Raw genomic sequence first — 15,565 nt, 5'->3', positions numbered from 1 at the left:
TGACGTTTTCACAAACAGTTTGCAAACACTTGTGTATCACTATTATGCTCAGTTTAGCTATGTAGGATTGTTTTTTTTGCTTTTACTTCATGTTAAAATAATAAACATAAATCTACAATTCCTCGTTTTTTTATACTTTTTCAATTTTTACATCCTTATTTTGTAGGAAAACCTTACGTGATAAGTAAAAAAAAATGTCATTTTTGAAATCAGCGCAAAAAACTTCATAAAGATCAGTTAACGAAATCAAAACAATTTTTTTAAAAGTTTTTTTTGCGTCTTAAAACCGCCATTTAAAAAATGTTAGTTAAAAAATCATTAGGAAGAAAGATAAAGAGCATTCGCTTCACTTCAAATCGTCCTTTGGTTCATAATTCTATGTGAGTTCGATGAGTGAATTATCGAAATTTCTATTGAAACAAACGATCCCGTAAAAACCAGTAATTATAAAAAAAAAGTTTTTTGTTTCTATATATCTTTCACTCTATATATGCTATTACGATTACTTATTCTTCAATCATGTCCAAGACGGTTGAGAGTTCCAACACTAAGAGGGGTTGAAGATCGGTTTGGGATTACTCGGGAGGGGTGATAGAAAAGGAGAAAACAACTACCATTGTTGGTAAGAAATATGTCTGTTCTATACTGTCCTTCACAAGGTCTGATTCAGTAATGTGCAAATCAAAGATGAACTCACTAAAGAGATATACTCGTAATAATAACATTGAGAAAAGCTTTATTAATCATGAGAGTTTTATCATTTAGGGGTCATCACTTCTTTAATTCTTTCAGGTTCATTTTCTCTTTAAGCATCTGACAAATCAACGACGCAGGCATCCTCCGTTTTTACAACCCTCCTAATAGATGTACACACGAATGAAGAGTAAGTACGTATAGAAAAATGTTTTTGGTAATAGCTGATTGCTACCGGAATCGCTGATTTCAGTAAAAATCTCAAAAAAAATACAATAATTTTACATAAAATTGTGAACTTCTTTTGAGGGAAACCGAATCCTCTACAACTTTCCTCCTGAAGAATATTTTTGGAATAAGGAGATGAATCCTAAAGAGAGGAAATTGGTGAAAGCCGTGTTGGGATTTTTTGTTCGATAATTGTCGATTTTCAATGAAGTATAAATCACAATTAGTAAGAGGTAATTATTACTCGTAGAGCCGTAACATATCTTGATAATACTATCTGAGATAATATTCTATTCTATTCCATTCTACTTATTTCTCAGAATGTGAATTATAATAATATACCAATTTTAAAATCTATGGAATGAACACAATCAAGTTTTACAAAATACATCTTTATTTTTCGATTCGTAATAGGTGCTTAAATTTGCGGCGTTCTTGGTCGACACCTAAAAGAATTCTTCTTTTTATTTCATCGATAGAACGTGTTATTTTTTCCCCGTTATTTTATCAAGTTCTTGTATAACTGAATTCCTCGAACAATCGACATATTCGAACTCACTTCGATAAACACGAACTTCTAGAGTACCCCAGATAAAGTAGTCAATTGGAGTGAGGTCCGGTGACCTTGTCGACTTACGAATCATTTCATCAATTCCTATCCACGTGTTAGGAAATCTTTCTTTCAATATATTTCATGATTGAGATAACATTACCCGTCCAAATTGTGATTATAGGTAAACAGGCTAAGCAATCGGTTGCGATATATACCTGAAGGTATATATCAGGTATGTATTTCAGGTGAATTTCAATTAAATATAGTTTCAATCCTTACTATCTTTCTAAGTGGTATACCAGTCCTGTTCAAAGGACTTAGTTCTTCTATGAAATGATTGAATAAAGATGGTTTCATCCCCAACTTAGAGTTGTGGAGAGATAGTCCACAAAATAGTGAAGTGTTTTCACACTGTCAATCTAGTACTATATAAAGAAGTAAAGAAATCAAACTTTTCCCACAAATTCATGAGGTAATTTTTACCTTCCAGGAATAATATACTTCAGAAACGCTCAGAAACATCCCAAAATAATCTATGATGGCGCAGATTACAGCATGCATATAAAGTACCAAAATAGAACTACTTGGAGATGTACTCATTATTATAGAACCAAATGTCCAGTAAAATTGGCGACCAAAGGAAGAGTTGTTGAAATGTCTGGTGATCACAATCATACAAAAATGTTTAAATACGATAACGAGTTGAAAACGATGGTTCCATTATGTGTTAAAATTGTAAGAATTCCTAGCTGAAGTAATAAATATACTTTACATATTCTGTGAAATCTGGTTTCATTATCCAATGTAGTGTGGTGATTGAAATTGACTTGAAAACTGGTTTCTTAGTTTTCATTTAGTACAAGAGCAATTAGGGTAGCTCAATTTACTGAAACATATTGTTTTCAGATAAAGTTCTTTTTACTTAACTGGGGCTTAATGACCCCACAACTGATACCGATGTAACGAATTCGTCGTTTATTTTTGTTTACTCTGAGCTGAAGTTTATGGAGAGAGAGAGAGAGAGAGAGATAGAGAGAGAAAGAGAGAGAAAGATAGAGAGAAAGTGGATTGAAAAAATGTAAAACATCCGTGACGTGCTGGATTTGAGAGCAAATATTTTTATCATGGTTACGCAGCAGATTTTGAAACAGAGTCGTGTTAGAAAAATGAAGAATGAGATTTAGGAAAATTTTAAATTCTGTGTAGCGAATTGTTGCACATGAAACTCATTTTCAACATAGGATTTCATATAAAAGAAATTTGATGAATTGAAAAAGCTCGATAATGTGATGAATTATAATCATATCGAACTCTGAAGTGTTTCAGATCGGTTTATAAGTTTACACGTATAATATGATTATTATGATAATATGATATAATATGATAATATGATTCTAGAAATAAATACGAAATGAAGCTAGATAACAACGGGACTAGTTTTCTGTGATACGAACGTTGCAGATCTCGTAGTCAAACACACTGGTGCCGAGTCGCCTATTCACATTCTAGCCGGTTGTACGACACTAGTTTGCTCAGCTGTATCACAGCCTTTGTTCGTGTCGGACCATTCATATGTCGCTCGTCTAGAAAATGGTAATCGTTTCAATTCAGCAACTTACCAACGTGAAATGTTTAGTGAAACTCGGCAAATCCGCAACAGAGATCTTTTTTTTCTTGCAATCAATGTTTGTCTCGTACACGGACTTTGAGTGATATAAACGTTTCAAAGATGATCCATGCCCAGAGGATGTTTTTCAACATCAAAAAGGGACGTTTATATGTAATTTGGACATAGAGAATAACGGAAAAGTGTCCAGAGTTATGGAAGAGCAAGTCGTGGTTGCTTCTTCAAGACAGTGCTGCATCCCAAATATAGCTCTATACGATTTTTTTCATGAAAGTGAAGTAAACGTTGAGAGAAACCAGGTTTATGGAAGCTGTGAAAGAAAAGCTATGCTTTCAGAAATTGACTCAAACACTGTATTGACTTGTGGAAAATTCGAATGAAAATCTGTAGAGATAGTAATAGGGATATGGTGATAGTTGTAAAAGAAAAAGAGTTCAAAAATTCTGTTAGTTTCTTGCCAAACCTATAGAGATAATTATACGTATGATATAATTATATTGACAATTACTTTCTGATGATAACGCTTGGATTTTTCCGCAATAAATGCTGCTTGGTCAAAGTCACTGAGCAAACAGATTTTCAGGAATTTCTTAGAACAGAAAACTTGTGAATTGAATAATTAGAAAAGTGCGGTGGTAAACTATAGACAGCAAAAATTCTTTCAAATTTTCATGACCTTGAGCACTGACAAATGTGTTGAAACTAAAATGGTAATAGATCATGATTTTTCTTCTTCACTACAATGAAAGTGGTATGCCAAAGGTCTCTTCTTGACCTTAGTTCACAGAAACAATATCATCGTTTAAGATATTAAATCTATGGTTTTTCTTCTTGCTGAAAACAAATGCATAGTTACCTTACTATCGATGGCTTGATATTTTTTCTTTTCTTAATTGTATTGGAGGTGGCATACCAAAGAAAGTCATCTGTTTGAAATTTCATGTGTTATACTTGTTAAAAAAATTACATGCAATGAAATTTTACACTGACACAATATATTCAAGAAAACGCATTTTTCAAAACAAACCTGGTATTGTAAGTCAAACGAAATTTGTTTAGGACTGTTTATATTATATATTTATTCATAACACTGATTATTAATGTTGTTTTATGAATTTTAGACACAATATACTTCGATGTAGGCACGAAAAACCCGAAAATCATTGTGGATGACTACGATTTTAACATGGCTAGAAAAACAGAGGTGAAGACCATGTGGATATGTGCTGGATATTTTAAAACTAAGTGCAAAGCCAGGGCTACAACCAGCGGCAGAATGGTGTACGTAAACGGGACTCACAATCATGATCCAAAGCTGAAACGAACGAAATTCACAAACATGCTGTCTCAGACCGTTTCTATTGTCAGAAATCCTATACCATCTTATCAAAATGTTTGAACAATTTGAATTGCATGACTGTAGTTGTTTTAAATTCATTTGAATTTATTTTTGTTTCACTTATCTTAATGACATCTCGCAATTTTTAATACATTGTACATAAAATAATAAAGTGTTCATTAACCAATTAACTCACTCACTGAAAAAATGGCCCGCCGCTGGCAAAGTAGACCCCTTCTTTTTTATGTGAATGACAAGAGAGGGAGAGAAGAGAGAGAGGGAGGGGGGGAGGGAAAGAGGGAGAGGGAGAGAGATAAAAAAGAACATGTAAATAACTACATCCAGATAAATATACATTTACATAATTACATGAAAATAATACATATACATAATCACATCTATATACACCGTCAATTTCATATAGTTTCGTCATTAAAATATTATGTCAGATTGTAATAGACTTTAGAGGCCAGTCTTTCAAGTAACTTTTTCCTAAAAGTTTTAAGAGAATCCATGTTCTTTATATCTTCAGGAAGTTTATTATTGAGGCTTTGATCAGTGTGTATTTAGGGATTATTAATGATAAATTCATTGCATTCCGTGCAGTGCGATTATTATTTTCGTATAAAGATTTATTCTTGAAAATGAGACATGTAGCTTTTAAAACGTAGATTGAGGTTAGTGTCAGTATTCCGTGTTTCAGGAAAAGAGGTTTGCAGGATTTCAGTCTTATCTACTTGGCACAAATACCGCACCGCTCGCTTTTGCAGCAAAAATACACTCTCAAAGAGTTCATTACTATAAGAACCCCAGAACTGGATTGCATACCTCAAGTTTGACTAAATGAGAGCAGCATAACCTAACTCTTTAGCTGTAGACATGAGAGCAAAACAGCCGGATGATAAATTTTTGTTCACTATGTTAATATGATTTGTGAATTTCAAATTGGTATCTATGTTAAGCCCCAAGAATTTTATATTAGAGTCAGCACCTAATTCTATATCCGGAAGAAGACATTTAAATCTAAGAAATTTTGTTTAATTGAAATTCAAACAAAGAAAATTTTCATCGCACCACGACTTGATTTTTTGTTGGTCTCTTGTAAACTTCTTTCGAAGCAAATTCACATCTTCAGAGTATAATTAGCAGCTTTAAAGCATGATACCAACAATCGTCTCATGAATAATTTGACCAAATCAGTTTCTGCTGAATTCACTTACAAATGAAAACAATAACTTAAAACAGAATATCATTTGAGTTTCTTTGACAACTATGTAGTAAACTTGATTTCTAGGGACATGTGAATTTTTGTTATTCATACTAAGTCACTATCTCCAATATTTGATGCATGCCTGCCTATTCATTGAGTCCTCATGAGTAGGAGATGGAATTGAGCTATACTTGATGAAAATCCATAGCGTATTCCAGTGACACTTCATTGTGAGGTTTTCACAGAAGAGTTTACAAAACCCCAATATGCGTTTCGCTGTACAATAGCTTCCTCAGAAGCAACATATATTTTGCTCTACAGTAACTTCCTCAGACGTGTAAATAATTCAATAAATATCCTAGACTTGACTATTACCAAAATTGTTATTGAACACAAACATCTTATACGGACATTATCACACATAATTCCAAGATACATCCCTATCAGTATAAAGTATCAGGTTATTTCTAAAGTTTTCTCCGTTTTTATGAGTCTGCTTCAAACTGTAATAGTGAATATTTATTCAATTTGATTGTAATAAGCGCCATATGAATAAGTGCACTCTTGCCAACGTAACAAAAGTCGAATAATTCCATCAGCAATAAAATTGTGTGCTGGGAATTCGATGAAGTCGACGAAGGCCGTTTTCCCCTGGTCTTGATTGGCGAAAGTTCTACTGGTGAGAAAGTTATCACAGTGCTTGAAAGGATGGTAGTCAGTTGGCGAGAGGTCTTGGTGGAATGGCGGGTGAGGCAAAACTTTGACTCTAAATTTTCGGATGGTGATTTGTGAAATGTGCGGCCGGGGGTGGTCGTGAAGTAGGATCGAACTTTTTTTGATGACCAGTACCGGCTGCTGGTGACACAATTTTTGGTACATTTTGTCGATTTCCCCACAATAAGACTGCTGTGACGGTTTGACCCGGTTGCAGAAAGTTATAGTGAATCACAACAGCCGTAGACCACCATTCAGTAACCATGATCTTTTTTTAATTGAGTTTTCACCTTTGGAAAGTGCCTGATTTGCTCATCGGTGCCCTGTTGTAGAGGATCCACTTTTCATCACACGTGACGATACGACCCCAAAAAGGATCGTTTTGGTTGTGCTAGAGCAAACAACAGAGCTCGAAGCGTGACAATTTATGTCGATCTTTCCATCAGAAACCACATGGGAGCTGACGACCAGTTATCCCGCGATCCCACACACTGGCTATGATGAGCCAGTGTGTGGGATCGCCAGGGTCCTAAAATCCTCATCGTGGATTACTGTATGTTAAACAATTCGGGGCGCATCATCGAGGTTAAATTCTCCGGAACGAAATTTCGCAAACCAACGCTGAACAGTGCGTTCATTAACAATGTTATCCATTAGTCATTGGACCCCACTGGATGTATATTCGGGTAACCGTCAGTGATTATTGGGTCAGCCAGTTTAAATACCATTCCTCTCAGTTGTATGGGGGTGTGAGGGAACTGATGGTCTTACATCGAGATGAATTTGAACCCGAAATCTAAAATATACATAATTCAGAAGGTCCATTTACCGCAACTGAGGGACGCGGCAAGGTTCCTCGATCCGATAGCAAAAGCTAAGCTTTTGTGAATCGGGGTGACATGTGCGTCCCAGGCGTGTCATTCATTAACTGCTGCTTGGTCAAACCTTAGAAGGATATTGTGTGTATGCATCCAGTGGGGTCCATTAGTCATTGGACACCACTGGATGTATATCCGGGTAACCTTCGTTGGTTTTTGGGTTAGCCAGTTCAACAACCATTCCCCTCAGTCGTATGGGGGTGTGAGAGAACTGATGGTCTTGCATTGTGATGATTTACGACACCTAATTGCCAAATGCCTGGTTAATTTTTCGGGCTATTTCGACGGCGCTGTGGTTCAATTTGAATTCGTAGAAAAAACTTGGTTGATAATCGCTTAACGGCATCATATTGTAATAAGCTGAACAGAGCCAAAAAAATTAAATTTGGAGAAAAATGAACGTCAATGTTTTGAGTACAAAATTCTCTACCGATCAATATATACCACATGCTATTGAATTCTCCATTGTCAAAAAGTAATTTTCAGAGAGCACTGAGTATTGAACAAATTGCTGTCAACAACGGTTACAATATGGATATTATCGACTGCATTCTTTCCAAGAAACTATAAAAACAAGCCATTCAGGAGTAGGTAATCATACTCCAAAGAACGAGAATAGGCGTTATAGGGCATTAATATACTATGGTGAACCCACCAATAACATCGTTCGTTTTTTGAAAGAGAACGATTTGGACGTGGTTTACACAACGAAAAATAATTGAAGCAAATTAATTAACGATAGTAGAGACAAAATCTCAGTGTCCGATGTATCAGGAGTATATAAGTTGACTTGTGGTTTCGTCGCAAAACACCATATTGGCCAAACGGGGAAAACCTTTTCCCAAAAGAATAAAATGAAATAGGATTAGGATTGAAGATCGATATCATATTTGCACACCATCTTTAAGCGGAGGGGGATGAGTTCAACATGACTGTGAAGTATTAAATTTGAAAGAGAAAGGTTTGAAACTCAATATTTTGTAATGCCTGGAAATTAGTAAATTCAAGAATTCTGAAAATTTACTGAATAATCAACTCAAATTGAATTCTCAATTTATTTTCCATAATGTTCGAAGTTTAAATTAGTTCATATGATACCTAAAGTCAGATAAAATTATCAGTCATTAATTAGGTAGGATGCCATACGATTCAAATAGTTATTTAATACAACACTAAATAGGTAGAATTTAGTCAGTTTGAACACAGGAAGTTGTATAGCGAAACACGTTTTGCTGTTTTGCGAACTGTTCAGTGAAAATCTCATAATAAAGTCACTAGAATTCCTTACAAGTACTAGTGTTCACTATTTATTATTTCTTCAGTATTCAATATTAACCTGCTTAATGTATAATTAAATAATTTTTGATAAAATATCCTTCATTTTGTAAACGACTATAGATTTTTTTCATTTCTTTCCTGAAAGATAAGAAAAATGAAACAGAAAATAAAATGGATGCGTCACTCACAAGAGAAAACAATAATTTCATAAACAACTATCATCCCGATGGTATATACAAAAAGGGATCGATTTTCACCATACTTCGCAACAAATAACGTGTTGAAATAATGTGTATTTTCAATCTGTTTTTCCGTTAACCAGCTGTCGCATCCCTACGAACGACAACCCTCAGAAGTCGAAACTTGGGCGACCTGAGGATTAACGAGGTCTTACCTTTTCACGTGCGATTCCTAACACGGGTTGGACGATAGCAAGTGAAAATCGATCGTTCAGACTGGGACTTGAACCACCGACCAAGGCGGCAGTCAATTCGAGTGAGTGAACAAAGCACTCACGTCGAACCGCCTGGCTACCGACCGACCAAATAGTGGAAACATTGCTAAAACATGTAGAAAAAGGTTTGCTAATGTTGTTTCGCCACTTTTGTAGATAGCCTTCCCAAAAATTAAGGATATGTAGACCTGTTTAAAACGGTCATTTTGAATATAAATCTAACATTCGACGAGAGCATCCCAGGAGAGGTTTATAGTAGTGAATTATCTGGACCTGAATTTCATGACCTTCAAAATGGAATACCGATATTTAAATTCTTTCACCCGCAAAATGGTGCTCAAGAAACAGTATTTTACCTTTCAAGATATCAATTTACCACCAACCCAGACAAAAAACACCCATTAAAGAAAAAGATATCCTAGCACAAGCAGGTGCCAATTCAAAAATATGCCACTTTCTGAAGATGATCATTCATTTGTTCAAATACAACGGCGGGATGGTATCCGGTTGGGTTGGCGTGATTGATTTGTTCCACTGATTCAATCGACCGTGAGGTAAACCGGTGGTTCAAGTCGCGAGGCCGGATGATAGATTTTCACTTACTTTTGTATAACCCGCGCTAGGAATAGCACGTTAAAAGGTAAAACCTCGGTAATCCTCAGCTCAGTTTCGATTTCATAGGGGAGCGATATCTGCTAAACGGAAAAACATATTTGGACAGATTTTTAACCAGCAGGTCGAAACCCAGGTCGTAATATACTTCATATTATGTAACTACATAAAATTCAACAAACGATATAAAGTGAAAACAGAATCGAAAGAAATAGTTTAAAAAATTACTCAATCATCATTCAACGAAAGTTTATGAACATCAAAGGCTGAACTTTTCACGCAAACTAGTGAAATTATTTTGTAAATTATTTGGGTAAAATCAAAAAACATATTAAATCAGTAATATTCAAAAACTTCCTCTTAAAAATAACTTATTTTTCTGTAATGAAGAATGAAAAATCGATGTTGTCTTTAAAAGGTTTGAAAATTAAGATCTCTACTAAAATAAATTGATATGAACAACCCCCTGTGATGCATCCAGGACTTCAATTTTTCTCCACAAACGCTTTTTTGTAAGTTAAGGGCTTTGCAGAAATATTCATGTGAAATTTCATCCCTATAGGTGCGATTTTGGCGAGATGAGATTTATTTGACTTTTCTTAAATTTGGAATTTGTAATTGCTTGTTTTGGTTGTATTAAAATTCAAAATGTCTCAAAAATTTCTGCAAATCCTGAAACATTAGTAAGGTTACCTACAAAGGGACTAAAATAGCATTAAAAGTGTTTTTTTGGAATATCTAAAAATATTTTCCATGTTTTAACAATTCCCTCAGTGTTTAAAATGCAAACTATTGTAACGCGTTATTTGTAATGATTTTATCTTCCGATCCCCATTGGTTGAATCCTGCTGTTAATATATTTTGCTATTTGGATAACGCGGTTGGGTTATCTTTCCTTTTGGAGGTATACGATACGCCTTCTGACAATAATCGAAACAGTGCAGCGCCAACGTTTTGACGGCGAGGCTCAGATATTCAAATGGTTGAAGGCTTTCCTAATACAACAATGGGCTTGTTACATGCTATGGAACATGATAGTGGTTTGCTTATAGACTGATCAAGTTAGGGGTATATTATACGTATCAAGCCTAATCGGTCCCAAAATCTCTTTATATTTGCAGAAAAAAAATTCTAAAAGCAAGAATTTAAATTAGCCGCGTGTCTGTTGACCAATAAAATTGATCGTGTCTAGATCGGAGTTGCCAAGTGTATTGGTTTTTAATATCCAATCACAGATCTGATGATCCAATTTGACTGACGCCATTTTTGTTGTTATTGTTGTCAACTCGTTGTGAATACAACTGTTACAATTATATAATTGAAGAACGTTTTTTTGTGAAAGGTAGGTCTCGGCGGATACCTATTTTGGTGCATATTCCGTGTCATTAGTTTACATTCCGAAAAATATTTTTTCAGGTTATTTTTGGATTGATATGTTCTGAAGTAATTCTACATTTCACTGTACATATTTTTGCTTCTCTTTTCAGTCACCGTACTGCTCTTTGGCTGAGATAAAATAAAAATTAAATCAATACTTTCCATCCTTCGATAAAAAGCAAGTCTGAAATGAATGTCATATAAATGAAAGGGACCTACTAAATACGACCCTTTCAATTTTTCATTCTTCATTTCGGTACAAAGTATTGCAAATTTTTCAAATAAAATTCATCAATCATTTCAAAATCGACTCTTGGTAAATTTTCGGCAGTCAGCTTTTAACAAAACTAGGCTCAACATTCATTTTGAAATTATTTTAACAAAAGTACGAAGTTTGTGGAAACCATTGACATTAGAAAGAGCATATTGTCGCATACACTACAGAGGGCGCTGGCTGACTGAATGACACTATGGCTAATATACCAGTAACGTTGAATTTCTTATTTTTGGTGGGTGGCATGAATGCATGATTGCTTTATTTTATTAGGGTTCATGAGCATTCGAGAATCATTTAAAAATACAGCTCGGTAAATTCTATTTAGAATTATATTTAGATATAACTTGAACTATATCAGTTATCAAGGCAAATATTATTGTCCATTTTTATTGGAAGATTCAACAGATTACCTAAGCGAGCGAATTTAGTAGCTATATTAGAGAAAGGTATGTATGTAGGAATCGTTTTTTTATAATGAATTGCAGTTGTACAGATTGAGGATTGTAGAATAAATTTAATATTTGGAATGATTCTTTAATCCATTTTGCTATATTTTTCATAACTGTATATTATTAAATAATGCATAAAATCATAGTTTAGGTGAATATTTTGTGATCTACTTTGTGTACTGATTTTAGATATAGAACTTATTTGCAAACATAATTTTTCGTGTACATTTTATTCCATGTGGAGAATTTTTCATTAATTGAAACGTTAACGGGTTCATATACACTTCCATAATTAAATTGATAATTATAAGCTTCGTAAATTTTACGATTTAGAAATGTTGATTATTTCTATTGTTCTTATTGGTCAATCGAACAAGAAGCGGGAATAGGGTCGTGACGTCACCACCCTACCACATTCGATTTTTAATAATTAATTACGGGAAAACTACGGTACTTAGAGAGATGAAACAAAGTGCACTGTTTTTCAATTTAAAATTTGTATTAAGTGAACTATAAACCAAAAATCATGAAACAAGCCCATTAGAAATTGGAAAAATATACCTCCATTTGCCATTGATAACATGACTGTCAAACAATTCTGTAGTGTTTAAAAGCGAAAATGAAACTGATTGTAATTGCACACCTATATACTTATCCCATCATGGAATGAAAATCTCCGGTAGTCTAGTGAAACCTAGAATATAAATTCCTCAGTTAATACAAAAAAATCATGAATTCAACTAATGCTTAGACAGAGAATTTTCAATAGGTATTGAATGGTTTTAATACATTACAAATTCCGTGATAGTTTTCCATTATGATAGACCATTGAGTATTAAAGTTTCCTTAGTTTAATAGAAAGAGATATGACTGATGATGAGTGTTGAATTGGTGAATTTGGTATTGTACTCGACTCATGATCCAAATGTAATAGGTTCGAATCCAATGTCGGCTAGATATTTTTCAAGCGAGAATTTTTCTAGTTGAAGTTGGGTTAATTTTGCTGTGTTGTATGACTGACGGGACTGAAAATAGTCAAGATGCTCTCTAGGTGGCTCGGGGGGTTATCAACATAGCCTACCCACAACAAGAGACTAATGACCATAACAGTCGATGTCTTTAAATACTTCTTTGGTTCTTTCACATGACGTTTGCCACTTTTTTGAAAATAGGAGAGTCGATTATCAGTAAAATTTTTTGGAATTTGATAAATGTAAACGAAGTGAATAATTCTCCAACAAAAATACATTGGCGAACAGCAGATTACAGGAAAGTATTTATTGTAGAATAACTCCTTTCAAAAATATATTCCAACAATTACAGGCTATCATCTATCATTCACATAAAATTATACAGTTTCACGAAAGTACAATAAGCATCTTTCATCATTTCTGATGTCATTGTTCAGTTGTTGAAGCCGTTTTCTTCCTTTCTCAAGTTTTTCCAAGTAACCACAAACATCATTTTTTCATTGTTATCAAGTCTATTATCAGTAAAACCTGCCAAGGGGGTTCAAAGAACTGCGCCTCTAGCAAATGGTTAGTTCAAAATAGTGATAACAATGCTTGTCCTGTCAGATTATTCATTAAATTATTATCAAAACGAGGCACAAATATCAAGACAAATAGACTATTTTTAAGGCCAAATCGTCACTGGAAGACAGGAAGCGATAACTGGTATGACAATATGCCTCTGGGTAGAAATATAATCAACGGATGGACGAAATCTTCTGCTGAAGCAATTGGCTTGGATACGAAACAGAGGAAAATAACCAATCACTCTAATAGAGCAACTGCAGTCAGTCAACTAGCTAAGAGTGGAGTTCAAGAACAGCAATTGTTGAAAATTACTGGGCACAATAATGGAAATTCCATAAAACCTTATTTGAATATTGATCAGGAACATCATAACCAAATAATCAATAGTATGCGTGGAAACACCTATGCAGTAACCGAGGCAAATACAGCAAGATCAACGGAATATCATTATACGAATCGTTCTTTTAATAACTGTGTGTTCAATAAATAATTTTGTTCGAATTGCAAAAAATTTTCTCACCAAATATCCCTCGAACATTGATAAATAACTCATAATTTCCCTCCGTTAGTTATCAATGTCCTTGGGATATTATAGCTGAAAATTGGATTATATTCTATCCTATTAGTTGGAGATCCATTGTTGTCCTTTTCGATATGAAAATAATCAACTAAGCAAGCAGCACCTTCACCACCTCTCCAAGCCAATTCCACCGCTGCTATGTGATAAAATTTGCGTAGGAGTCCTATAGGGGTATTTTCATCCCAAAAGTTTATAATTTTACTCATTTCATTTGAAGTTAATGGTACTGAGCTTGTTTTGCGTTTAGTGGGATCTGTTTGTAAATTTCTTCGTGCTGTGTCGCGTGCATTCCGCGCTTGTTTGAATGCAAAACTTTTAAAGGGGTTTAGCATGATATTATACTCCTTGTAATACTTTTCTTGTAATAATTTGCTTGTTATATTCCATACGGTTTTAACAGTAGCCTCCTTAAACTCCGTGTTATCATTTTTTCTCATATTAATCGCCCAATCCTTGAGTATTAATGCAAGCTCTTCGAGAGTACGATTTCCATCCAATTCATATTTTCTGGCGTCACAAAACTCCATAAATATTTTCCAAGTGTATTTTTTACTATTGACAGTATTTTTTGGTGTATTTTCTTCAATGATTTTGTCAATTGCCGCATCATTTTGAACACCAAAGCGAGGAAGTGACATTTTCGAAATAAATTGAATTACTGAAATGTCAAACAACTTTATTGTGTTGGTTGCTTAGCAATGTCATGACATAAGTGATAACTACCCGTGAAAACTATCCATGGGTAGTTATCAGTGTAATGATGGTTTCATTGGTTATTTCGACACACATGACTAGAAATAGACAAATTTGATAGGATAATTTTTTTGGCAAAAAATTTTCACTAAATAATGTTTTAAAATTTGGTAAAAAAGAATCACCTGTTCCAATTATGGTGTTTTATCAATGACATAAACTAATGATTGAAGGATAAATATGATGATATGTAAGATAAAGTCATAATCATTCTTTGGTTTCTACTTCTATGGTCATAATGCTCGCATTTTCAGTTCAATTGATTGGTTATTGATATCTGTATTGTTTTTTTGTTTCGTCTCCAACAAATTATTATTATATAAAAAAAACAAATCTTATAGAGTAGTGGCATTTGCGATAGACTACAATCAAATATACAGGCCGTTCATGTGGTAACATTGCTATATTCTGAACCGTAACAGATACGAAGACGAGTAAATGGGAAAAAAGGTAACTGTCATCGGGAACAATACAATGGTCGAAGAAAATTTTAGAGGACTCTCGTTCTTCTTGAGTTATACGGGAAAAACCGAAAATGCTGGTTTTCGTTTTTTTCGAATGGAATTGTTATTTTTGAGAATATCAAAAAATGGAAAAGGAAAATTATATTGTATTCGAAGTGTACTTTGACGATGTAATAATAAATAATCGATGAATCGTTTCGTGTCAACATGGCCTCCATCAACTTTTCTTTTAAATACGGACCTGTCTTTTTTATTACAGATATTGATAAAGCAATAAATTCACAATCCAAGGGTGTATCACATTTCATATTTTTATAGCGTTTCATTTGAAATAACTACCATCATCAGTCACAGCAACAGCACCTGTCAATAAATTCGTACCCTAACACCATGAAAATTCGTACTTTTCCGTTTTGGAATTTTTTTTATTGCCGTAAACCTTCTTTCGAGGCTTATTTCTCCCTAATCAATTATAATTCGTTATATTTTTATATCAGTTTATATCTGTTTTTGGTTAAAATTTGATTGTTGTATACCATCT

At 34.1% G+C, this 15,565-nt stretch overlaps 1 protein-coding gene across 39 annotated transcripts in view; it reads left to right on the top strand.

Annotated features, from left to right (window-relative positions):
• LOC111504582 (uncharacterized) overlaps nt 1–15,565 on the top strand; it is a 377,607-nt gene that overhangs the window by 92,388 nt on the left and 269,654 nt on the right. Inside the window, exon 4 of one of the 39 annotated variants that reach the window (XM_023159184.2) lies at nt 4,223–4,542. The exons of 37 other annotated variants lie outside the window; for them this stretch is intronic. In XM_023159184.2, the coding sequence (XP_023014952.1) occupies nt 4,223–4,500 (278 nt within the window). In that variant the 3' untranslated portion in view covers nt 4,501–4,542. Of the gene's footprint in view, nt 1–1,964; nt 2,260–4,222; nt 4,543–15,565 lie in introns of those variants that run through there. One more of the 39 variants, XM_023159203.2, reaches the window with a different exon arrangement.

The sequence above is a fragment of the Leptinotarsa decemlineata genome, unplaced genomic scaffold, assembly GCF_025532065.1.
Source record: "Leptinotarsa decemlineata unplaced genomic scaffold, Ldec_3_MD MMD2_tig00026328_RagTag_RagTag, whole genome shotgun sequence".
Taxonomy (NCBI): Eukaryota; Metazoa; Arthropoda; class Insecta; order Coleoptera; family Chrysomelidae; genus Leptinotarsa; species Leptinotarsa decemlineata.
The sequence above is the reverse complement of the archived record's forward strand: the minus strand, read 5'-3'. Positions and strand labels throughout refer to the sequence as shown.